The sequence below is a fragment of the Pelophylax lessonae genome, assembly GCF_965119305.1.
Source record: "Pelophylax lessonae genome assembly, chromosome: 2".
NCBI classification, from domain to species: domain Eukaryota; kingdom Metazoa; phylum Chordata; class Amphibia; order Anura; family Ranidae; genus Pelophylax; species Pelophylax lessonae.
Genome location: NC_138769.1, coordinates 706,899,151 through 706,923,527, shown reverse-complemented (window position 1 = coordinate 706,923,527; position 24,377 = coordinate 706,899,151). Strand labels below are relative to the sequence as shown.

Here is a 24,377-nt window from a genome sequence, read left to right as displayed (position 1 = left end):
CATTTACAATTCTGTAAACACACTTAATAAAAGTGAGTCAAAATAAATGCAAGCATTAAGCAATAGTTTATCTGCATTATTAAACTTTCACTATAACAACAATGAAAATAAATAGCACTTGTAAAATACTAATAGGTAAGTTAAACAAAATAAGGCAAAAATAAAAAAAAAAAAAAAATAGGATTACTAATCACTTTAATACTAATGGAAAAAAAGTATAATGCCAAACAGCTTAAAAAAAATATTAAAAATATATTAAACATTTCCTAAAAGGAAAGTATAACATATAACACGTAAAAAAAACAACTAGAAAATAACAAATATAATAATAAAGAATAATATTATTAAAAAATAAATATTATATAAATAATAAAAAAATAATAATAGGTGTAAAAGTTATAAAACAGAAAAATGTTGAAAAAAATAGTAAACAGTACCATTAAAAAAATAATAATAGGCGTAAAAGTTATAAAACAGAAAAATGAAAAAATAGTACATTAAACAGTACTATTAAAAAAATAATAATATTAAAACATCAAAATAAATGCAAGCATTAAGTAATAGTTAATCTGCATTATTAAACATTCACGATAAAAACAATGAAAATACTGTAAATATCTTTAAAAAAAAAATTGTAAACTACTATCACATAAAAATACAACTTAAAAAATAAAAACGAATAATAATTATTATTATATAAATAATAAAAATATAAATAAACAAAAAGCGTAAAAGTTATAAAAAAAAATTGTAAACTACTAATAGGTGCGTTAAACAAAATAAGTAAACAAAAAGGGATCACTAAGCATTACCTTTAACACTAAAGTAAAAAACAGTCAGGCCAAACAGCTTAAAAAAATATTAAAATCCTATTAAACATTTATTTAAAAAGAAAATTTTATATATATATATATATATATATATATATATATATATATATATATATATATATCACATAAAAATACAACTTAAAAAATAAAAACGAATAATAATTATTATTATATAAATAATAAAATTATAAATAAATAATAAGCGTAAAAGTTATAAAAAAAAAAAATTGTAAACTACTAATAGGTGCGTTAAACAAAATAAGTAAAAAAAAAGGGATCACTAAGCATTACCTTTAACACTAAAGTAAAAAACAGTCAGGCCAAACAGCTTAAAAAAATATTAAAATCCTATTAAACATTTATTTAAAAAGAAAATTATATATATATATATATATATATATATATATATATATATATATATATATATATCACATAAAAATACAACTTAAAAAATAAAAACGAATAATAATTATTATTATATAAATAATAAAAATATAAATAAATAATAAGCGTAAAAGTTATAAAACAGAAAAATGTTGAAAAAAATAGCACATTAAACAGTACCATTAAAAAAATAATAACATTAAGGGCACGCAGATTCTATTTCCTGTTATCCATATTGTTCATCTGTTACAGCATGATTAATGTGCTTATCGTTAGGGTCCTTTCACACGGGCGTTCCGTATGTCTGTTTTTCCTCCATCCCTTTGCGGATATAAAACGGACATAATGTACGTCTATGGGCTAGCGGACGTTAGAGGATGACCATCCGCTGACATCTGTTTTGCGTCCAATCCGTTAAGTTCCGTTTTTTGAGACGGAAGAGAACTCTAACGGAACGGACGCAAAAACGGATGTCAGCGGAAATCATCCGCTAGCCCATAGACATACATTATGTCCGTTTTTTATCCGCAAACGGATGGATGAAAAACGGACATACGGAACGGACCCTAAAAAGTGACATCCATGTTCGTTTAAAAAAAGTGACTGAACGGACCAAAAAAACGGAACGCCCGTGTGAAAGGACCCTTACGCTAAATGTTTTGTTATTCGCCATAAGTTCCCTATTTGATGTATAACTGCTACTGACTTGCAAGCCACCGTTGATAAATTTTTATATCAATATCTGATGGCAGTTACACACTGTATTCCTCAAAATATTTCAATAAAAACGTATTAAAAAGAGAAAAACACATTAAAAAATTAGCATTAATTAAAAATAACATTAATTATAAGATATAGAACATTAGAACGCAAAAAAAAATGTGAAAAATAATAACTGCAAATTTTGAATTTTTCTGAAAAATGGTATAGTAGACCCCCTTTACACTGGCTACATTATCCCCCTCACTCTTCCCCTGAATGCTGGCACAAGTGCGGACAAACTGGTAACCTATTACTTATATATATAATACACTCATATATATATATATATATATACATATATATATATATATATATATAAAATCTAAAATTAATTATATATATTTAATATAATATAATATAGAATACAATTATATATAGAATTGTGTTCTATATTATATAATACAATAATTATCATATATATATATATATATATATATATATATATATATATATATATATATAAAAATATAAAATTATATATATATATGATAATTATATGTATTATATAATATAGAAAACAATTCTATATATAATTGTGTTCTTATTATATTATATATATATATATATATATATATATATATAAATATAAAATTAATTATATATATATATATATATATATATATAATATAATAAGAACACAATTATATATAGAATTGTTTTCTATATTATATAATACATATAATTATCATATATATATATATATATATATATATATATATATATATATATATATATATATAAAATAGAACACAAAAATGTGCTTTGAATAAAATAGTATAATAATAAATAACGGGAAAAAATAAAATCACAATAACAACATAGAAATACACTCATATATATATATATATATTATATATAAAAATCTAAAATTAATTATAAATATATTATAATATAGAACACAATTATATATAGAATTGTGTTCTATATTATATAATACATATAATTATCATATATATATATTATATATATATAATATAGAACACAAAAATATGATTTGAATAAAATAGTATAATAATAAATAACGGGAAAAAATAAAATCACAATAACAACATAGAAATACAAATTAAAAAAAAAATAATAGCAATAAAAAACGTTTTTTTTTTTTCAGAAATCAGGATAGGAGCGGAAGGGAAAGGGGAAGTAATGAATAGCCCACCTTTCTTCTTTACTGGCATGCTTAGTAATACTCCTCAGACTCCTCACTGGCTGTGGTAGAGGGCACAGAGATGGGTACAACCAGGAGTAGTTCAGGTGTGTATAAAAGTCAATGCCAAAGTAAGTCCAGCAGTGCCAGGCAAGTGACACCCAAGAAAGGAAAAGACAGGAAAGTTTAGCAGTGTAGTCACCGGAGCATTAAAGATCCAAGAGGAAAGGCTGACCAGACATTTATTGGATTATTTTAACAGATCAAAAAAAAATAAAAAATCTGCATATAAAATAAAATATTGCCATCTGGACTAAAAAAAAAAAAAAAAGCTCCAAAGTTTTCATAAATTCATGCTGCTGGGGTGGCAAGCAGGGCATTGATCCCCAGGCTGGCAGCAGAGGGTCTCAGGGTGTAGTAGGAGATGGGGGAGACACTGCTTGGCTGTAATATCCCAGTGGTGCCAGTCACCAGCTCATCCTATGTGTGTAGTGTGTGCCAGCTGCAGGGGGGAGGGGTTACAGGGGTGCCATGCAGCCTGGCAGAGAGGGGATTAGGAGGTGGGGGAGCCAATCGTTGCTCCATGCAGCCATGGCAGGCCAGTAGGCAGGATCAGGCATGGCTGGGGGGGGCAGCAGCTCATCTCCCCGGCGATCAGCGGACACACTCACACACTGGAGGGGACGGGGGCGTGGTCATGTCACACACACACTGGACGGGAAGGGGGCGGGGTCATGTCAGGTGCACACGCCGCTTGTCACTCTCACTCTCTCTCCCAGTGCGCGCCGCTGGTCCAGGCTGCCGCGGTCACGTGATCACTGGCGCTCGGTCAGCTGACCGGACAACATGGCGGCGCCCTCTGGAGAGACACGCTGAAGGTGAGAGGAGAGGAAGGAGCGGCGGAGGCCAGACTTACCGGGCACCTAGGAGGCTGGGGTGACCGGCCTGTGATGGTAAGGGGACTGCTGGGGGTTAGAGAGGCCGCGTGACTGCAGAATGACGTTATTTGTGTTGTAAACAGTGTATGGGGACACTTAGATGGGGGGTGTGAGCTCATGTGGGGTAATTATTAATATTATTATTATACATGATTTATATAGCGCCAACAGTTTGTGCAGCGCTTTTATATAGCACCAATATAATTATATATCTAATAGGTAGACATAATTTCTTCTCCAGCTCTGAGAGTGACTTATCACTGCCTGTGCTGACCCAGCTCCTCTGCCCCTCTTATTGCTTCCCTACATAACCTTTTACTTAGTTCCAGAGGAAGGGAATTGTATAGACCTGGGGCTCCAATCTCTTCACTATCATAGTTGCCAAGATTTCCAAAATATTGTTAGGAACACTTTTTTTTGCAGAAAGCTGGTGTAGGCGGAGCACTGTTAGGGGTGGGGCATCCATTTTGTGGGCGTGCCAGGTGTCTTTAAAGTGGAAATACAGTTACATTGTTTGGCCTATATATAGGGTTGCCACCTCATCCCTTTAACCACTTCTGGACCGGAAGGATTTTCCCCCTTAATGACCAGGCCATTTTCTGCGATTCGGCACTGCGTTAATTTAATGGACAATTGCGCGGTCGTGCGACGCTGTACCCAAACAAAATGCACGTCCTTTTTTTTTTTTTGCACAAATAGAGCTTTCTTTTGGTGGTATTTGATCACCTGTGCGAGTTTTATTTTTTGCGCTATAAACAAAAAAAAAAAAGCAACAATTTTGAAAAAAAACAATATTTTTCACGTTCTGCTATATGACATTCCCAAAAAAAAAAATTTAAAAATCAAAATTTTTTAACATTTTAGGCTAATTTGTTTTCTGCTACATATTTTTTGTAAAATAAATCGCAATAAGCGTATTTTGATTGGTTTGCGCAAAAGTTATTGCGTTTACTAACTAAGGGAAAGATTTGTCATTTTTTTTTTTTTTTTTTTTACTAGTAATGGCGGCAGGATTGCAACATTGCGGCGCACAGATCGAACCCCTAACTGACATTTCTGACACTTTTGGGGGTACCAGTGACATTACTACAGTAATCAGTGCTAAAAATATGCACTGTTACTGTACTAATGACACTGGCAGGGAAGGGGGTTAGCATTATTGGTGATGAAGGGGTTAAATGTGTACCTAGGGGAGTGGTTCTAACTGCGGGTGGGCGTGGCTTGTGAAATGACCATAGAGACATGTGATCCTATATAGAAGGATCACAGGAGCTCTGTGATCATTCCAGGGAGAAGAACAATCAGCTGTGTTTACAACAGCCGACTGTTCTCTCTCAGCGGAGAGCGATCGCGGGTGTCGGCAATTAGAGCCGCCTTAACACAGGCACAGGCTTCCCCACTGACGAGCGGGGCGGGAGTGCCCCGCCGGTGGCGCGCACTCGCCCCCTAGCCTCCTAAGAGCGACGCAGACCACTTTGCCCAGAAGCGGCTGCCTGCGTTGGGTGGTTGTTGAGTGATTAAAGCGGTTGTATCCCCCCAAAAAAGTGTAATGGTGTGGGGAATGTTTTCTTGGTACACTTTGGGCCCCCTTAGTACCAACATTGAATATGACAATGAGGTCACTGTACTCCAATGGCCTCCACATTCACCACATCTCAATCTAACAGAGCACCTTTTGGATGTGGTGGAAAGGGAGATTTGCATCATGGATATATATATATATATAAAAATGTGGCGTGCCAAATGGATGTGGCAATAAATATGTAGATCAAATATTCTAGGAATCCAATGTTTATAAAAAATTGCAGTATAAGAAACTACAAGTATAAATTTATGTAATATTAAAAATCAATGGATCAAAGTGACATGTGCATGAGTTACCACAAATGTAAATAAATACAATATATATATAGACAGGTATATATAAATTAATAAGTACCAATAAATCAAAGTGACATGTGCATAAGTGACCACAAGTGATATGAAATCGAAAGGATATAAATTAATGCAGTATAAATATAGGTATCAATAAATCAAAGTGACATGCATAGATATCCAAAAGTGACATATGCACATATATGAACTAGTGGCACATAAGTAAATATGATATAAACGTGACTAAGTATCCAAAGGATGAACCCAATAGTGGATAATAAAGTGATGGAGTGATAAATAATATTATGAATAAATATTAAATGGTGATAGGTGATAAAGTGACTAAAAAAGTCCATTGGTTGGTAACGGGTGAATTATACACAATGTAAATTATACACAATGAGTGACCCCGTGGTGGGCGGTGAGGTGCTCCGTGACCCCTCTAGTAAGCAGCGCACTCACCAGAAATACCCACCCCCACACAGCGGTATATATGGTAATCCGGTAGGTGGGTCCTTGCTTCCTCTAAGGGTCCTGGATTGGACGTCCTTGTGGGTCCCTGGTAGGTCCCGGGCTAGAGGAGGGTTCCTAGGGGAAGATGGCTGGGGTCTGGGGGAGTCCTGACAGTATGGAGTGTAAGTTTCGAGTATCCATGGTGTGTCAGCTCGTTGTGGTGGGACAGGAGTTATGAAATAAGGGAAAGGCATATATCTATATTAATAAAAGCCAAGTGTCTCTGCGTCCACTCCACACCGTCCCTGTGTCCGTGGAAATGCGCTACTGCACATGTGCCGCACAAATAGCCATTGGGACGAAGAGAGACTTCGGGCGGGCGGCCGGCCGGCCGGCCGGCCAGCGCTGGGGGTGGCGTTCCGATCTGTGGAGACTGCCACCCCCCGGAGTGCGGAGACTGCAGCCGGCCCACGGCCTTTAGGAGAGGCCGGGGATTGGGCCTGCATGGGGCGCCCAGGATGACGGACACCCTACGGAGTTCCACCCTCTGCGGAGGAGGCGCCGGGAGGACTGAGGAGACGCGGGAAGCTGGGGACTGAACTGAAGAGAAGCTGCTGTGACTGCAAGGTAAGTGCACGGACGGGGGGGGGGGGGGGCGCTGGCATCTCTGCATTGATTGGGGGCATTGCTGTGGGCACTCTGCAATTGGGGGCATTGCTGTGGGCACTCTGCATTGACGCCCCCCCCCCAATTGCTTAGTCTAAAGGTTTGCGCTCAGAAAATTTTTTACTTGCTCAGCACAGTAAAAAATTAGAGGGAACATTGGCAGAATAGGTAGGGAATTTTGATAACATCGTAAGGGCTGAGGCACAAGTCCTACTGCGCATGCACCAACGGATCGGGCAGCGCCATCTCTTATAACAAACATACATCCCATCTCCATGGCACACACTGCGCCGATCGGACAATCCTATTCCCTACCCGGACGCCCACTGTCTCATTGTCGGGTCGGCACAGTGTGGGGCATGGGGATCGGATTGTCGGGTCGGTGCAGTGTCGGGTCAGCGCAGTGTGTGCCATGGAGATTGGATGGATGTTTGTTATAAGAGATCCCGCTGCCCGACCCGTTGGTGCGCAGGCGCCGGTGCATGCACACTAGGACTTTTGTCTTACCCCTTACGATGCTATCATAATTCCCTACCTATTCTGCACATGCCCAATAGGACGTGTGACGCAGGTACAAGCTGCTGCATGACAAATCCACAGCTGATCTTAATCGGAAATGACGTAGATAGGGAAATCTGATGGAACACCGGGCGAAACTGTTGAAGCGGCGGGTGTGTGGTAGGGAAATCTGATAGAAGACCGGGCGAAACTGTTGAAGCGGCAGGTGTGTGCGGGCACGCGGCGGATGTACGCTCGCGCGGACTTACTGCTAAGCGGCAGCGGGTGTTACAAGTGGTGGCGGGCGAGCAATGTCACGCGAGAGCCGCTCGGTCAGCTCTGCGCGTGTCCCCGATGTTGCTAGGGCAACAGGGATGCTTTGCGCAGAGCTGGCTACGTCATGCGGCTCTCGCGTTGTTAGAAAAAAAGAAAGTGAGATAAGCGAGAGCCGCTCAGTCAGCTCTGCGCATGTCCTCGACATTGCTAGGGCAACAGGGACGCAGAGCTAACAGAGGCTCTCGCTTAACTGGAACAAGTCTGTTTTTACAAATGTTTGACCACATATGTTCTAGCGCCCGCTAATTTAACGGGCTTAATGTCTAGTATAATATAAAAAATTAGGTGACCTGTGTGTGTGTGTGTATGTATGTATGCATATGTGTGTGTGTGTGTGTGTGTGTGTATATATTAGGGCTGGGCGATAAAGCGATAACGATATGTATCGCGATAGTGCCATTTTCGATAGCAATAACGATAACACGTTCGATATTAGAATATTACAACTTGAAAGTACTTTTTCCGCTTGTGCAGCCATACACACACCCTGAGGGTCCAGCCAGCTCGTAGTCCGCCGCACAGTAACCACCTAACTCCCCAGTAACGGACCACCGCCGCGCCTGGATGTGACGTCAGCTGTACAGGGGCTGCGGCGCGCTGTGATAGGTACAGAGAACTCCCCGGCCTGGATGTGACGTCAGTCAGCTGCCGGGAGAGGAAGCGGGTGGTGCGTCTGTACAGGCCAGGGGCTGTGATAGGATAGGTACTATCCTATCACAGCCCCTGGCCTGTACAGACGCACCGCCCGTTTCCTCTCCCGGCAGCTGACTGACGTCACATCCAGGCCGGGGAGTTCTCTGTCACTGCTCTCTGCTCAGTGAAGTCATAAGAGATCAGGTGATCGCTCGGTTCTCGGTATTAAGAGCCAGTGAGTTACAGCTGCAGCATCCGATCGATGCTGCAGCCACATAGGGGAGTATGCATGGTAGTTATTTTGTAAAGCCGCACTTCTCTTTTAAACAGAAGCGGAGTCCCTATTATACAGCCTGGACCAAGGAGCCAGCATCATCCCCAAGTATAAAGGAAGAGTTTGAAGGCAAGTGCAGTTGGTTAACCCCATTGCAATTTTAATACCTGGGTTCAATTTATCTTCATGTCCTTCCAATTTCTGCAAAGGTTTCCACTGGGACCTTTCAAAATCATAGGTAGATTGGCCTTTTCCCAAATCAGCCCTACAGTCTATGAGAGCAAGGTGTTCTCGAGTTCCTTCACAGGGGTATTTGTCCTGCAGTGCACTTCAATCAGCATCAAGCTTCTTTTGCATTCTCACAGACTTAAGCCCTGTACACATGACCTGAATGCTAAAATATCAATAATTATCGATATCGACCGATATGAAACACTGATATCGTGATACAGTTTTCAGCCATATCGCCCAGCCCTAATATATATATGATTTTTTTTTTTTTTTTAATTATCTTCTTTTGATAGTAATTTTAGGATTTATTGCTCAGACATTATCTATATCTGTATGTTTGCTTGTTTTAGGGTGACAACATGGAAGAACAAAGTGACAGCGATGTGAATCAAAGCTCTGCAAAGCAGCCAGCCATACCCATCGCCCAGTTCCTGCAGCAGAATTTTACAAATCTCCCTAGGTTGGAGAAGTAAGTAACATCTTATGGAGCTTTGACTACACTACACTCCTTATGCTGGACCCTCACCCCCCAAAGATAATATGGGTGTACCTGACTCCAGCCCCTTCTCTTCACTGGATATTTTTATTTTTCGGTGCCTCAGGCACCTAGGCGGGAATGATGTTTCGCATTTGTGTAAACAGATGTGTTGAAGGTCTTTGCCAGGCTTTAAGATCGTCCAAGATTGGTCCGATCAGATGCTTGTCTAGCCGGTAACGGCTAGTAAGCAAAAAACGAAACTGGAAGTAACAAAATCCTCGTCCGTTCCAACTTCAGCCTGAGCAGTGTTGGACACCGTATGTGATTCGCACAGGAATTACACTTCATTCCTGTGCAAATCAAATGCGATGTTGTTGCGGTGCAATTTTAAGGCATTCGTTAGGTGTGGCTCAAGTTGCAGTGCATCTGCACCCAAATGGTGCAGGACCTTTTTTTTTTTTTTTTGCCACACCTGAACTGTTTACACCGATGCGATCTGATTCTGCCAATCAAACTGCATTTTGCAAGCTTGTTCGGGGCGTCGTTAATTTAATATTGACAACTGCAGCAGATCACATTAAGGGTGTGCAATTTCAATGTGGTGTGAGGAATGCACAGGATTCGCTGCATTTCCTACATTGCATCAGTGTGAACCTGGGCTCATTCATCACATAGGAGGGGAAGGAACGCATGTCCTCTTCTGTCCTCAGCTGGCCAAACAGGTTGCAGTGCTCAGAGGATAACCTGGCAGCGGGTGGTGTTGGGAGAGGGTGGCTCCCTTCTGCATCCTGCCAAAATAATTGGGCGGCTGTAATGCTCTAATCACTTTTATAGGAAAGCCCATCGCTGCCTGCAAATTTTGATACCAGGATCATGGCTGCAGCTTCACCCATGACCCTGATATAACCACTTCCAAGGACGTATATGTACGTACAAAAGAAAAAGGGGGGGATTTCTGCGCTAAAAAAATGATGAGAAATAGTGAAATGACAAATAATGTGTAAAGCTGCTAACAGTGATCCACAGACAATGATCAAAACAAATGTATATAAATAGTGTTGCGCTAAATCATAAAACGACATATATCACAAAATGACAGCAATAGATACAATATGAATGTGATTATTTAAGGTATAAAAAACGTGCAAATAAGTGAAATAAGGGACCATATAAAAGTCCATAAAAGTGAAAAATAAAATGATGAACCCAGGAGTGCACCACAAGTCCCAGCAGGTATAAAGTAATCCAAGAATTCCTCCTCTTGTGAAAGGAGCAGGAAAACAGAAGGGGACACCACAGTGCAAAGGGATAAGGAGGCTGCTTACCGGAAATCCATGGCCATTCAAACTAATGAAATGGCCCCAAAAGCATGAAGTATCTCAATGACCCCAAGGTCATAAGCTGGCACGGATCACCTCCTGGGCAAATCCTCAAACTTCAGTTAGACACCCGGCAAGATCAGGCAATTTGCAAGAAATGAAAGGGTGGAGACACATAGCATAATCCAGTAAATTAATATAAAATATTTATTAAAAAGTAACTTACAAACATATCAAGTAAAAGCGCATTGACATGGTAATCCACGAGGCTGGTGTGCGGACTGCGGCATCCTGCGTCCTTGCTGTAGCAAACAGAGCCGGCATGGATAGGGGGCGTGTTGACGTCGCGTCTGGTACGACGTGTTTCGTCATAGGTTGACGTCGTCTGGGGCGTTCCCGACAAGGACCTATATGTACGTACAGCATTCAGGAAGTGGTTAAAATTGCGTTCACGCACAAAATGATGGAAAACTTCGGTACCCTATATTTTTCCTTTGGTGACGCTTATAAAGTCTTTACAGGTCATCAGACTATAGTTAACTGTGAATAATGGCCTTAGAATTATTGCTGTCACTCCGACATGTGCAGCGATATGTAACTAGAAAAAAAGGAATGGTGCAGAAAATGGTAGAAAGACACACCAGGATCATCAAATGGCAATATTAAAACAATAAATTAGGAGGTCCTTTGTAATGCATCTAGTATAAGGGTTCATATAGTCCATGAAGTACTAGAACAACACTTGTGGCTGCTCCCTTGGGACTGAAGCAGTTTTCTAGAAGACAGGTAAAGGAACAACAAGGTGCGCCAGACTAAGTGTAGTAATATGCCAAAAAGGGGGTATTCATTAACCATTTCCCGCTGAAGGATGTCATATGTTGTCCTGGTCCTTGGGTAAAGATATCTGAATGATACTTGCAGCTGCCGGCATCATTCAGATATTCTTTTCTGCCGACGATTTCCTGCAAATCTAAAAACGGCCGCTTGATTGTTTTTAAAGTTGTGTTGGCATCTGCCGATGCTTCTTTTGGCCGCAAGGTTTTGCAGGCTGCTGTTTAAGAGGAACTGATCCTCTTTGGGAGCATGTTGTTGTTTTTTTCAGGTGGCCTCCAGTTGTTTGGCTGAGCTCTTGTTGCCTGGTTGGCTAATGTTTAGCCTTGGGAATTTTTTTGTTGTTCCCACCCCTCATGTTTAACACAGCTTTAGGACGTCCCAAGGGTAATGAATATCAGGAGCTGTGTCCATCAAAGAACAAGAGGAAATGGGATTTTTGACTTACCGTAAAATCCATTTCTCTGACGTTTATTGACAGACACAGCACCCACCCCTCTGTGGAGTTATAATTCTCCTGACGCTGCTTGTAACAAAACTGAGTGGCTATAGCAGAGAGAGGGAGTATACCTGCTGGGAGCGCCCATAGGTGTAGCCAGAATTATTTTCTGCTTAGTGTCGTCTTCCTGTAGGGGGCAGTATAACCAAATGGTGATGAATACTAGGAGCTGTGTCCGTCAATGTCCACGCTTTGATTCTTGGGCCAAACCGTTTACCCATCCCTAGTTGCCAGGAGCATCCTGGCTGTTTTTATGTTGTTCACATAGCAGTGAGATAGAATTGCTATGGCACAAGCATTGTGCAACAAAGCTAAACGAAAAAACCCCGGCCTGCATATATCCTAAACATCGGATGCCTTTGTGTACATGTATAGCTACAAATGACACACATGGTATTATTTATAGTAAAGCCCATCTCTAGGTTAAGCATGCAGATACTCCCGGTGGTGGACAGTCCTCGTTGCTGCAGAGATCAGTGCACACATAATTGAGTAGCTTTGCAGCATGCTTGGGGGGGGGGGGGGGGGGAGAGAGACCTTTTTATTGCCCCCCCTTTTTTTATTTTTTTTTTAGCTTTAGCTTTTAGCTTTTAGCTTTAACGTTTCTAATTCCCTTGCAGGTTTTGCTTTAATTATGCTTCTTCGTTCATTGGTGCAAATTCGATCGCGTGCGGGCTGATGGCTCACAACCTATTCCGAAAAACGCTGAAAGTCCGGAGATATTACCTGCTGTCTTGTTTGCCAGTCACTGCAGTCCCCTTCTTGTTCACCACTATGTATCATGAACTGCTCGTCACCCAATCCCTCCTTGAAGGTTTGTGATGTTCATACTCTAAACATGTTATGTTTCCATGTTTTGTTTTATTGGAATCGGTGAGAATAGTAATACGGAAGATGCCATGACTGGTTGGATGACACACCCTTAGTGGGTATGTCCATTACTCCTTGGGCTTGCAAAGAGCTGGTTGAATGACTGTGGGCGCCGTTCCATCAGGACAAGCCTTGCAGCACAGCATGGAAGAGAACTCCGAATAAGGGGAAGGGGGGCAGTGCTTGAGCACAGAGAGGGCGAATAGTGCTGCCAAAACATTTTTTTCCTTCTTAAAGTAGAACTTTAGGCAAAACTTTTTTTTTTTTTTTTTTCATTTTGGATAGAGCAAGGGAGGGTGACAACCAGTCAGGTTTTTTTTTCACTATCCCATTGCAGATGTTTCCTTTCACTTCCTCTTCCATAGCCAAGCAGGAAGTGAGAGGAAATCCCAGAAAATGAAGGGAATTCCTTGGGGTCACCAGAACTAGTGTCCCCATTGGAAGATTTCCACGCTAATACTTTTTTGGGGACAACCCAAAATTTGGGATTTTCTTTTCCTTTCACTTTCAATGATAATAGTAAACAGGACCAATAGAGAGGATGAATGTCCCTAACTGGGGCACAGACGGCAATAAAAACTAACCAGTGTTCTAACCCCTCTGCACTCTAGCCAAAACAAAAAGTTTTGCCTTTAGTTATACAGTAAAACCTTGGATTGCGAGCATAATTCGTTCCGGAAACATGCTTGTAATCCAAAGCACTCTTATATCAAAGCGGATTTCCCCATAAGAAATAATGGAAACTCAGATGATTAGTTCCACAACCATTTATTTATTTATTCTTAATCAAACCGTTTTTTTATTGAATGGCAATTAACCACTTGCCGTCTGCTCATTAGAGCTCTACTGCGGCAAAGTGGTTCATTATCGTCTGGCGATGTAGACCTACGTCGCTAGACACTCCCCTTTCTCGGCGGCGGCGCGCGCGCTGCCGGAGGCTCGCTCCCGCTGTATTCAGTCACAGCGGGAGTTGGGCCAGGGGAGGAGCAGCAGCTATCGCCGCTGCTCTTCCCCGATCGTCGGGGAATCGAGTCTGGAGATCCGCCTGCTTGTGTAAACAAAGCGGGCGGATCTCCTAAGTGACAGGCAGGGTCAGATTGCAGGGTTCAGCATAGCTGAACCTGCGATCTGTCCTTGTGTCACTCAGTCACCTCCCCCCACACACGTTAGTAAGCACCAGACATACATTAACCCCTCCCTCTCCACTAAAATTAACCCCTTCCCTGCCAGTGTCATTTTTACAGTAACAGTGCATATTTATAGCACTGATTACTGTAGTAATGTCACTGGTACCCCCAAAAGTGTCAAAAATGTCAGTCAAGGGTCCAATCTGTCCGCCGCAATGTCGCAGTCCCGCAAAAAAAAACGCAGATCGCCGCCATTACTCGTTAAAAAAAAAAAAAAAAACACCAAAAATGTCAGAAATCTTTTCCTTAGTAAACGCAATAACTTTTGCGCAAACCAATCAAAATACGCTTATTGTAATTTTTTTACCAAACATAGGTAGCAGAAAACAAATTGGCCAAAAATTAAAAAAAAATTAGATTTTTACATTTTTGGGGGGGGGGGGGGGGGGGGAATTTCATATAAAAAATGTGAAAAATATTGTTATTTTTTCAAAATTTACGTTTTTTTTTTTTTTTGTTTATAGCGCAAAAAGTAAAAATCGCATAAGTGATCAAATACCACCAAAAGAAAGCTCTGTTTGTGGGAAAAAAAGGACGTAAATTTCGTTTGGGTACGGCGTCGCATGACCGCGCAATTGTCAGTTAAAGTCGCACAGTGCCGAATCGCAAAAAGTGGCCTGGACGTAAGACAGCAAAATCCTCTGGTGATAAAGTGGTTAAACAGATACAATCCAGCATCATGAAATTGCTGTCAACAGCAGCAAAGCATATACCATCAGCCAAACACTTGAAGGAAGGCATACAATAACAATGTATATAAGCTTATTATATGCACATGGATATTCACTTATAAGCTTGTTAAAAGTACAACTATAAACCATAGCATACACTCCCTTGAACACACCACCACTACAACCCGTCTTGTTGGAAACTGGTCAACCAGGACACTGCAGTAGTCGAAACTGTACGAGTTCACGGGGACTGAGCCCGGGGGTGTCCGACCATGGCACCCATAACCTCTCAAACTTTCCCAGACAGCCCCAATGTTAATACAAATATATTTATTTCATTCATTGACGGACGCAGCTCCTGATCTTCATAACCATTGGGTTATACTGCCCCTACAGGAGTAGGACGCTAGGCAGAGAAAGAATCTGGCTATGCCTATGGGCAGTCCCAGGGGGTATACTCCCTCTCCCTGCTATAAGTACAGTATTTTCTGCTTAGTCTGAAGTAAGGAGATAGTTCCTTGCTTGGATCTCTGGTCCTGGCAAATTTTTCTTTTTACATGGAATTTTTTCCTCTTTTTAGATAGAAATTTTTTCTCTTGGTCTCTTGGTTTTTTCCTTTGAGATCTAAAATTAACTGCCGGTGTGGGCGACGGGCTTGATAATCTTGATCCAGTGGTCACCCCAGTCTGGCCAGTGAGCGCGTGCAGACCTCAGCTCCGCGCTAGGTCGGCTGCGACGGGGGCTGGGCTGCAAGTTAAACACCTCGCGGGGTCTCATACGACCAGGTCTTGGCCCGAGCCGCAGCGTTCCTGACCAACAGCCCCCCCATTTCGATGGCGAGGGGTTCTGACTGGAGCGGTGGTTCCTGGTATGGTGAGTAGCTGTCCCCCCTCTACCCCTGGAGGATTTTGGGGTGGAAGTGGGCCTCTCATTAGGACCCCCCCCCCCCGGGTTCCCGTCCTTCCGTCTGGCACCCCCCTTTTATCTGTCCCCTCTCCACTTATGCTGGGCTGTGAAGCCCTGTGGGCGGCGATTGCAGTGGTGGGAGCTCCTCCTCATCCAATGGTGCCAACTCCTGGATCTTTTTACTTCCTGATTGTCGCGCGTGGAGTACAGATTATCCTAGTGGCTGCAGGTGCCTGTTTCTGCTGGGGTTCTCTCCCTCTCTTCCGAAGATCGCTTAGTGCCTTTTGACTGGGTGGTGCTGCCAGCGCAGTGGGGGGTTGTCCCTTTGCAGTGTTTTACACTTTTTGTGGGGTCCTCCTTGTGACTCATGGAGTCTTTGAAGCACATCTCCCCACCTGACCCCCTCTCTAAGGCTGCAGGGCCCCCTGGGTCCCAACCATCCATTGATGCACTGATGGCGATCCTGGAGTCCTTTGTGTCCCGGGTGGAGGTGGTTTTCGGGCGACAGCCTAGCAAAAAGCTCTCCCCGCCTTCCCCTGCCTCATCTGGCTCATCAGATCCTGAATCTAATTCGGCCACCGCAGACGTGAGTCAACCTGCTGGGTTTGCGGCCACACGCCCGGAATCATCAGGTAGTGAGGATGATTCCTCTTCATCTGTAACAGCACACGAAAAGGCGCTGATTGAAGCACTGATTGTATTTATGCGTGGGACCTAAAGGATGAAGGCTACAGCTGCAATGGAGGCACATGTTCCCTTTGGCACTCGCAAGCCATCCAGAGCGGCAAAGTTGTTTCTTTCCCTGCCTATTTTGCCAAAATTGTCACTAAAGAGTGGGAATGACCAAAGCTTCCCCTTGTAGTGCCCCCGATTTGCTAGGCCTTACCCCTATAAGGAGTGCCTTATTATGTGGACTGTTCCTCTGGTGGTGGACCCTCAGGTTTCCACATTGAACAAGGCAACCATGATTCCGGTTGAAGAGTCCCCGGCCTTGAAGGATCTGGCTGACAGGAAGGCGGAGGCTGTGGCCCGCAATATCTACACTCTGCCTGGTTCGGCACTGAAGCCGATATTCACCACTGCCCTGGTGTCACAAACTCTGACTGAGTGGGCTAAGCTTTTACGCCGTGACCTGGAGGGAGAACAGCCCCCCCCCCCCCTGCCTTTGCTGAGCTGGCAGACCAGCTGGTTCAGGGGCTGCAGTTTATCTGTGATGCCTCTTTGGATGCGGCTCCCCTAGTGGCTCGGCTCTCTGTTTTAGGCAGTGATCCTTCGGCGTGTCTTTTGGCATAAATGCTGGTCTGCAGACCAGATGTCTAAAAAAAAAAGCCTTGACTGATCACCCCTTTCAAGGGGATCGCCTGTTTGGGGACACCCTGGATGACCTCATTAAAGGTCTCAAATGGGGAAAGAGTACTTTTCTCCTGCAGGCTACAAAGGGCAAGGAATCTCGTCGTAGATGTGGGCCCTCCTCCGTTCATAAGAAGTTTTTTTTCATCCCTCAGGGTCGACTGACAAGGGCTCAAAGCCTTTTAGGGCCTCCTGGAGGATCCAAATGAACCTGGTCTGGCAAGCCGAGAGCGGCTTCTCCAGACCCGCAGACAAGGCTCCTTCAGCATGAAGGTGCGCCCTCACCTGTTTCTAGGATGGGGGGACGTCTTCACTGGTTTCTGGACCCGTGGTCTTCCCAAGTACAAGACAAGTGGGTCTATGAAGTCATTCGGTCCAGCTACAAGATCGAGTTTCGCTCTTGTCCCCCGGCAAGTTTCTCTCCTGCCAACTTGCTCCTGTCCCCGGACCACTTACAGGGTCTGTTTGGGGCGGTAGAAGACCTGTTACTTCGAGGGGAGATTGTCCCGGTTCTGACTTCAGAACGTTTTCAGGGTTTTTACTCAAACCTGTTTAAAATTCCCAGGAAGGAAGGCAAGTTGCGTCCAATCTTGGACCTCAAGGCACTGAACTGCTTTATGCAGGTGCAGAAGTTCAGGATGGAGTCCATTCGCACGGTGGTGGCTTTCTTCCATCAGGGGTATTTTCTTGCCTCTATCGACATCAAGGATGCTTACCTTCACATTCCAATGTGTGCCTGTCACCAGCGCTACCTCCGCTTTGCTGTGGGAGAGGAGCAATATCAGTTTGTGGCGTTACCATTTGGTCTTGCCTCTGCTTCTTGGGTCTTCACAAAAGGCTTTTCCCCGGTACTAGCATTGTTACGCCAACAGGGAATCGCGGTACTGGGCTACTTGGACGACCTCCTTCTGCGAGCGGAGTCTCCTACTGCTCTGGTGGAAAACCTGGAAATCACCATACGAATTCTGCAGGATTCTAAATTTTCAGAAGTCTGCTCTGGTTCCGTCCACAAAGCTGGACTATCTGGGTCTAAATCTGAACTCGGCCTTAGCCAGAGTGCTCCTTTCTCTGTACAAACTCCAGAAATTGCAGGCTTGCATGTGGGTGCTGGGCCTGATGGTGTCTACCATTCGAGGGCAATTCTGTTAGCAAAGCTCCATACGAGGTCCCTGCAAAGGGAGATAGCCAAATGGGACAAGACTCCGCAGTCTCTGGACAATCGGATCCGGCTGAACCGGTGAACAAAGGAGTCCATGATAATGGTGGCTTCATTCTCGAAGCGTCGGCTGGGCAAATCCTTCCTCCTCTTGTATTGGACAGTGGTCACTATCATACATTGTACCCATATAACATTTTTATAAATTTTTCACACAAATAGAGCTTTCCTGTGGTGGTATTTAATCACCGTTGGGTTTTTTATTTTTTTGCTAAACAGACAAAAAAAGACTGAAAATTTTGAAAAACAAAAAATACTTTCATACTTTAGTTATAAAATTTTGCAACGCTGTACTTATAATTTATTTTTTTCTATCTTTGCAGGTTCTTTAAACTGTCCTACGTGTGCTGTGGTGAGAGGTGGCTATGTTGGGGTGTGCATGGGTGGTGTGGCTCCAGTTCTTTTGGCTGGTTTCATCAATTTAATGCTAGTACCTATGTAAGTATAGCTTTCTATTTTCAAGTTAACTTGTTTTTGGCAAAGTTTAACCACAGCGTGCCGCACAAGCCCCTGAACCCAAGCTATGGTCGCTACTTAGACCTCAACTTTGATTCAATGGCTGTAATGTCTCATCTCTCCTCCCACGTGAGACATTACAGCCATAATAGAGACTTATTGGGAGCTGCCAACATTGTGAGCCCAATGCGCTTCAACTCCAGCTCAAACCAAAATTAGAATTATGTACACTGAGCATACTTTCTGGAGTAGTAAGGATCAGTTAGTTGTGATTGAGAGAAGGTTAACTGCTTTTTTGAGGAAGAAAGATGGCAGCCAGAAGTATACTATATGGCCAAAGGTTGGTGGACACCTGACCATCAGTCCCTGATAGTAAGAGCTCTACTTACTTGATTACGGCTGCTCCTTCTGGAGTGCTGCATCAGTGGGGAGAAGTGCCTGACAATTTTCTAAAAGTGACACGGCACCCCCCCCCCCCCCCCCAAAACATAGAAGGCTTTGCAGTCATGTGACTACAAAATAAACTATTGAAAAATGCTTAAAGTGGAGCTCCATCCAAAAGGTGAAGCTCCACTTGTTTGCATCACCCCCCCAATGCCACACTTGGTACTTTTTGGAAGGGAGGGGGAGTGGGTTCCTGGTTTTGACAACCCACTCCCATTTCCTGCTCAGATCGCTGCGGTTGACATCGCTGGATCCCTGGACAGGTAAGTGTCCTCGTGGTAAATGTCATCAGCTACATTATTTGTAGCTGCTGACATTTAATTTTTTTGGGGGGGGGAAACTGGAGCTGCTCTTTAAAGCAGGCAGGGTATTGATCACAGAAGAGACATGCAATGTTTTTTATTTCCCACACTTCTCATTTAAACATTTCAGACTAACCCACAATTATAGTGTATATGCCATGCACTTGGGCCTTCGCTCATGAAATATTCAAGAGAAGACATAGTTGTTGTCTGGGCTAGTAACTGTTCGTGTGCCTGCAACAATTACATTTCTGTCCTTATATTATTGTTTGTTTAGTTGTTATGCAAAGGAGTTATTTTACAAGAACCGATTCCCAATAAATTTTCTGATGTGTCCCAAATTCCCCTTTGTCACAATAATCACTAGTCCCATTAGGCTACCAGTAGGATCCAAAAGATTTTAAAGGCTTAGATTTACTTTAAATATTTTACAGGAAAATGACGATTCACACGCTAGCGACTAGTGTGATTTTTGCTGTTGTAGTGAATACATGGAATTGTGGCAATTACTGACAAGGTTATTCACGTCATTGAACACATCAAGTCAATTTCTGCACTTTGATTAATAAATCAGGGGGTATTCATTTTAAAGTAGATGTCCAGTCAAATCCAAAGTATACTTAAACCTGCTCCATCCCCTAGTCTAGAAAGATGCCTATACTTATTTTAAAGGGCACTCCGGTCCAGGCACATTATCTCCCCAGCAGCAGGTTTCATTGAAGAGGAGAGAACAATGACTGTAGAGCCTATGTGGTAAGATCACCCATAGGCTCACTATGGGGCATCCGTTGTTGGCTGTCCCTCCTCTACTATGAAGCCAGTGGTGGGAGCCGGTCATGTGATCTGACTGGAGCACCCTCAGAATAGGTAAGTATTAACCACTTAAGCCCCGGAAGATTTTACCCCCTTCCTGACCAAGGCCTATTTTGCGATTCGGCACTGCGTGACTTTAACCGACAATTGCGCGGTCGTGCGACGCTGTACCTAAACGAATTTGGCGTCCTTTTTTTCCCACAAACAGAGCTTTCTTTTGGTGGTATTTGATCATCTGTGCGATTTTTTTTTTTTGGGGGGGGGGGGTTGCGACATTGGGGCGAACAGATCGGACCCTTGACTGACATTTTTGACACTTTTGGGGTTACCAGTGACATTACTGCAGTAATCAGTGCTATATATATGCACGGTTACTGTAAAAATGACACTGGCAGTGAAGGAGTTAACTGTATTGGAGAGGGAGGGGTTAAGTGTGTCCTAGGGGCGTGCTTCTAACTGTGATTGGCTGTGGCTTGATGTGTAAGAACAGTGATCAACGGTCCTACATAGAACCGTTTGATCATCATTCTTACACAGGGAGAACTGACAGGTGGCTTTGTTTACATTAGCCGCCTGCCTTTCTCCCGCTGTCACGGACGATCGCGAGTGCCCGGCGGACATGAGGTCCACCGGGCACACGCGCGGGGGGGGGGGGGGGGGGTCCGTGACCGTGCCTCCGGCGGCGTGCGCTCGCTCCCAAAACCTTCAAAGGCTAGCGACGTACCCCTACGTTACTCTGCCTGTGAGGGGCTGACTGCCGACGTAAATAGTCGTGCGGCAGTCGGCAAGTGGTTAAGTGATGGGCATCTTTTTTTTTTTTTTTACAGGTTAGTTGAAATAGGCTTAGAACGGGGTGGGAGCAGGTGTAAGTATAGTTAGGATTTGACTTCAGAACCCCTGTCTAGCTTTTCACAGTGACAAAGCAGTATCCCATTGGGAGGCCAAGGTAGCAAAGTTGTTTGAATGCAGTCACTGCTTTAGTGTATGTGTACAATACATATTTTTTTGTACCCTCTACTAATACATTTCTGCCTTGCAGCCATTTTAACTACAATCTGTATGATTTTGTATTTGCTGGAGTTATCATTTCTAAAATGTTTTGTATTATGTCTGCCAGTTCTTTGCGGACTCCAATGAAGGGAAACTTCCTGCGGGAAATTATATCCTTTACCAAGCCGGTGTTCAGCAGACTGAAATATTTCTTGCTGTTTGAGGCTGTAGCCAGCGTCGTCATCACTACCAGACAAATTGGCACAATAGAAAAGGTGCTTCAGATGTCGCCAGTTTCCAAGACACAGGAGGAGCTGAGAGAATAAATGTTTTACTTGTCTTACACGTCAAACTTAGTGCAATGGTTCTGTTAATGCTTTTGAAAAGTGATTAAACACTGAAAACATTCTTTATATTTTGTCAGCCTCACTTGCTCCATGCTGAAGATCTACCTGAAAATACTGCTCAGCACACTTCCTCTTATGGAGTGGCTATGCTGCCTGGTGGGGGTCACCCCGGTGTAACCATCCATATGTGCATGCTCCTGACCTGAACTACAGTCGCATGCGTATCTGCAAAGAGCCTGCTAGTCTAAAGGGTGGCAGTGATGCTTGATGCCCATGTCTGTGACTGCATTTACAGTGTAACTAAACACACAACGCTAAAATCTGTCTGTAGATGCAGAATAGCATGCTTGTTATACTTACTGTGCAACTTAAATGATTAATCCTCTGCATTGTGTAAAAAGTCGGTGTGATCCTGTATGCACAGATCCTCTCCCTCCTGCATGTTCACTCTGGACAAGTCCAGATAAGTGTAGTTCAGCTGCACATGCTCAGTTTGGTCTCTATTGGTGGATAGAACACTTCCTGGTTTTAGTTGACCTATCCAGGTCACATGGTATTAACATCACACATTTTGGCGTGTATACAGATCCTAAATGACAGCCCAGTTCCTCCTCCTCTATGCCCAGTAATTAAAAAATAACAGTGGGTGGAATGTAACATCTTGATTGATTGATTTTTCTTGGGAGGGTACATGTGATCAGCACAAGGCCAATCCGCACTGTTCAGACAGAATTAGGGGTCTTGAAGCCTGATGGGACAATCATGGGAGAAATGAAAATGCCTCCTACAGTCTACCAGCACTCACTGATACAAGATTGCTCTAATTGCTATATACAGCTGATGAGAAAAGGTACTTCTCCGTCGCTCATTGACAGACGTAGTCCTCCTTGATTAATATCAATTCGGGTTATACTGCCCTCTACAGGAGTAGGACTAGACAGGAAAGAAAACGTTCTGGCCACACCCTAGGGGCAGTCCCAGAGGGTATATCCTCTCACTTCCTGCTACAGCAAATCAGTTTTTTTCTGTCTAGTTAGGAGTAAGGACCTAGATTCCTTGCTAGGATCTTCGGTCCTGGCAAGATTTTTTTGAAATACTTTTTTTAGGTAGCTTTTTTTCTCCAGTGTTCCTGTGAGATCTTCAAGCAAGTACGCTGAAACTGGGCGACGGGCTGGATGTTGAGATCCAGTGGTCACCCCAGTTCAGCCTACGAGCGCGTGCAGGCCCTAGCTCCGCGCTGGGTCGGCCGCGACATAGTCCCACTGGACGGGGACTGACCCTGCGAGTTAAACGTCTCGCCTGGACGCCAATGACCAACAGAGTCACGGCGTCTGTATTGGTCGACAGCCCCCCCACCCCGGTGGAGAGGGGTTCTGTCAGGAGTTGGCGTCCGCCTGGTTCCGGTATGGTGAGTAGAATGTTCCCCCTCTCCCCCTGTCGGGTTTGTTGGTGGACACGGGCCCCTCTATGGGATGGTCGGACACTCGGTTTTCTGGGTCTCCCCTTTATCCTATAACAGGTCACAGATCCCCCAATTTGAGTGTGATTTTTGTGAATAGAAACCAGGAGGCTTGGTTTGGGAGCTGACTATCTAAAGTCACTATATGATCATCCCTGGTTCCCACCAGGAGACTGAACTATCTGGGCCTAATTTTGGATACATCCTTGGCAAGAGTGTTTCTCCATGCGGAGAAACTCCAGAAGATTCAGTCAATGATTCGGATGTTGCTGTCCGTCAACTGGCTGGGATTGATGGTCGCTTCCTTAGAGGCAGTACCGTTTGCCCAGTCTCATACCCGTATTCTCCAAAGAGGAGATTCTTCCCATATGGAATCGGAATCCCGATTCCCTGGACAATCGGATCCGATTGAGTGAGCGGACCAGGGAGGTTCTGGTCTGGTGGCTTCGGTCTCCGATGCTCAGCCAGGGGAAGTCATTTCTTCTGATAAATTCCAGGTTACCGATAAATGTGTTGGAACTGAGAGCGATCAGACTTTCTCTGATTTACTGGACCAAGCAGCTCCAGGGCAGCCCGGTTCGGATCCAATCGGACTATGCCACGGTCATGACTTATGTCGATCACCAAGGGGCACCAAGAGTGCCCTGGCGGCCATAGAAGTGGCCAACATTCTTATTGGGGAAATCAGTTGTTCCAGTTCTCTCCGCGATATTTATCACGGAGGTGGACAGGCAGATTATTTCAGCCGTCAGATTCTGGATCAAGAGGGAACAGTCTCTTCATCCAGAGGTATTTCACCAGCTGTCCCTTCATTGGGGCACTCCGGATATGGATCTGTTGGTAGGTTGGCTCAACAGGGCTCGCACCCGTGATCCTCTAGCGGACGCAGCAGACGCGCTGAACGGCCTGTAAAGGCAGTATCAGCTACTATATGTCTTCCCCCCCCCTCTCAAATTGCTGCTGAGATTTCTCTGCAGGATAGAGGTGGAGGGAACTCCAGTTATCCTGGAAATTCCGAGCTGGCCTCGTCAAGCTGGGTACGCCGACTTGGGCAGGCTAGTCGCGGACGCTCCTTGGAGACTTCCTCTCAGGGAGGATCTGCGGTCTCAAGGACCGATCTTCCATCGTGCTTTACAGTCGCTGGTTTTAATGGACTGGCTATTGAGACCCAGGTACTGAAGGACAGAGGTTGTCAGCTTCAGTTATTCCTACTCT

At 43.6% G+C, this 24,377-nt stretch overlaps 2 protein-coding genes across 3 annotated transcripts in view; one reads left to right on the top strand and one right to left on the bottom strand.

Moving 5' to 3' along the window:
- The window catches only part of DLG2 (discs large MAGUK scaffold protein 2), a 2,359,657-nt gene extending 2,356,294 nt beyond the window's left edge, over window positions 1-3,363 (bottom strand). For both annotated transcript variants that reach the window (XM_082244450.1, XM_082244453.1), the window contains exon 1: window positions 3,133-3,363. In XM_082244450.1, the coding sequence (XP_082100576.1) occupies window positions 3,133-3,151 (19 nt within the window). In that variant the 5' untranslated portion in view covers window positions 3,152-3,363. The remainder of the gene's footprint in view (window positions 1-3,132) is intronic.
- Window positions 3,364-3,892: 529 nt separating this feature from the next.
- TMEM126A (transmembrane protein 126A) lies at window positions 3,893-21,769 on the top strand. Its single transcript, XM_082246306.1, has 5 exons — window positions 3,893-4,073; window positions 9,375-9,493; window positions 12,772-12,965; window positions 18,675-18,789; window positions 21,484-21,769. Exons 1-5 carry the CDS (start codon window positions 4,071-4,073, stop codon window positions 21,680-21,682), a joined length of 630 nt encoding a protein of 209 aa, XP_082102432.1. The 5' UTR covers window positions 3,893-4,070; the 3' UTR covers window positions 21,683-21,769.
- The last annotated feature ends 2,608 nt before the right edge of the window (window positions 21,770-24,377 follow it).

Bases quoted from the DNA above. Each gene is read 5' to 3' on its own strand.
- TMEM126A (XM_082246306.1), top strand. The intron at 9,494-12,771 runs GTAAGTAACATC...ATTCCCTTGCAG, and splicing joins AATCTCCCTAGGTTGGAGAA to GTTTTGCTTTAATTATGCTT. The intron at 18,790-21,483 runs GTAAGTATAGCT...TATGTCTGCCAG, and splicing joins AATTTAATGCTAGTACCTAT to TTCTTTGCGGACTCCAATGA.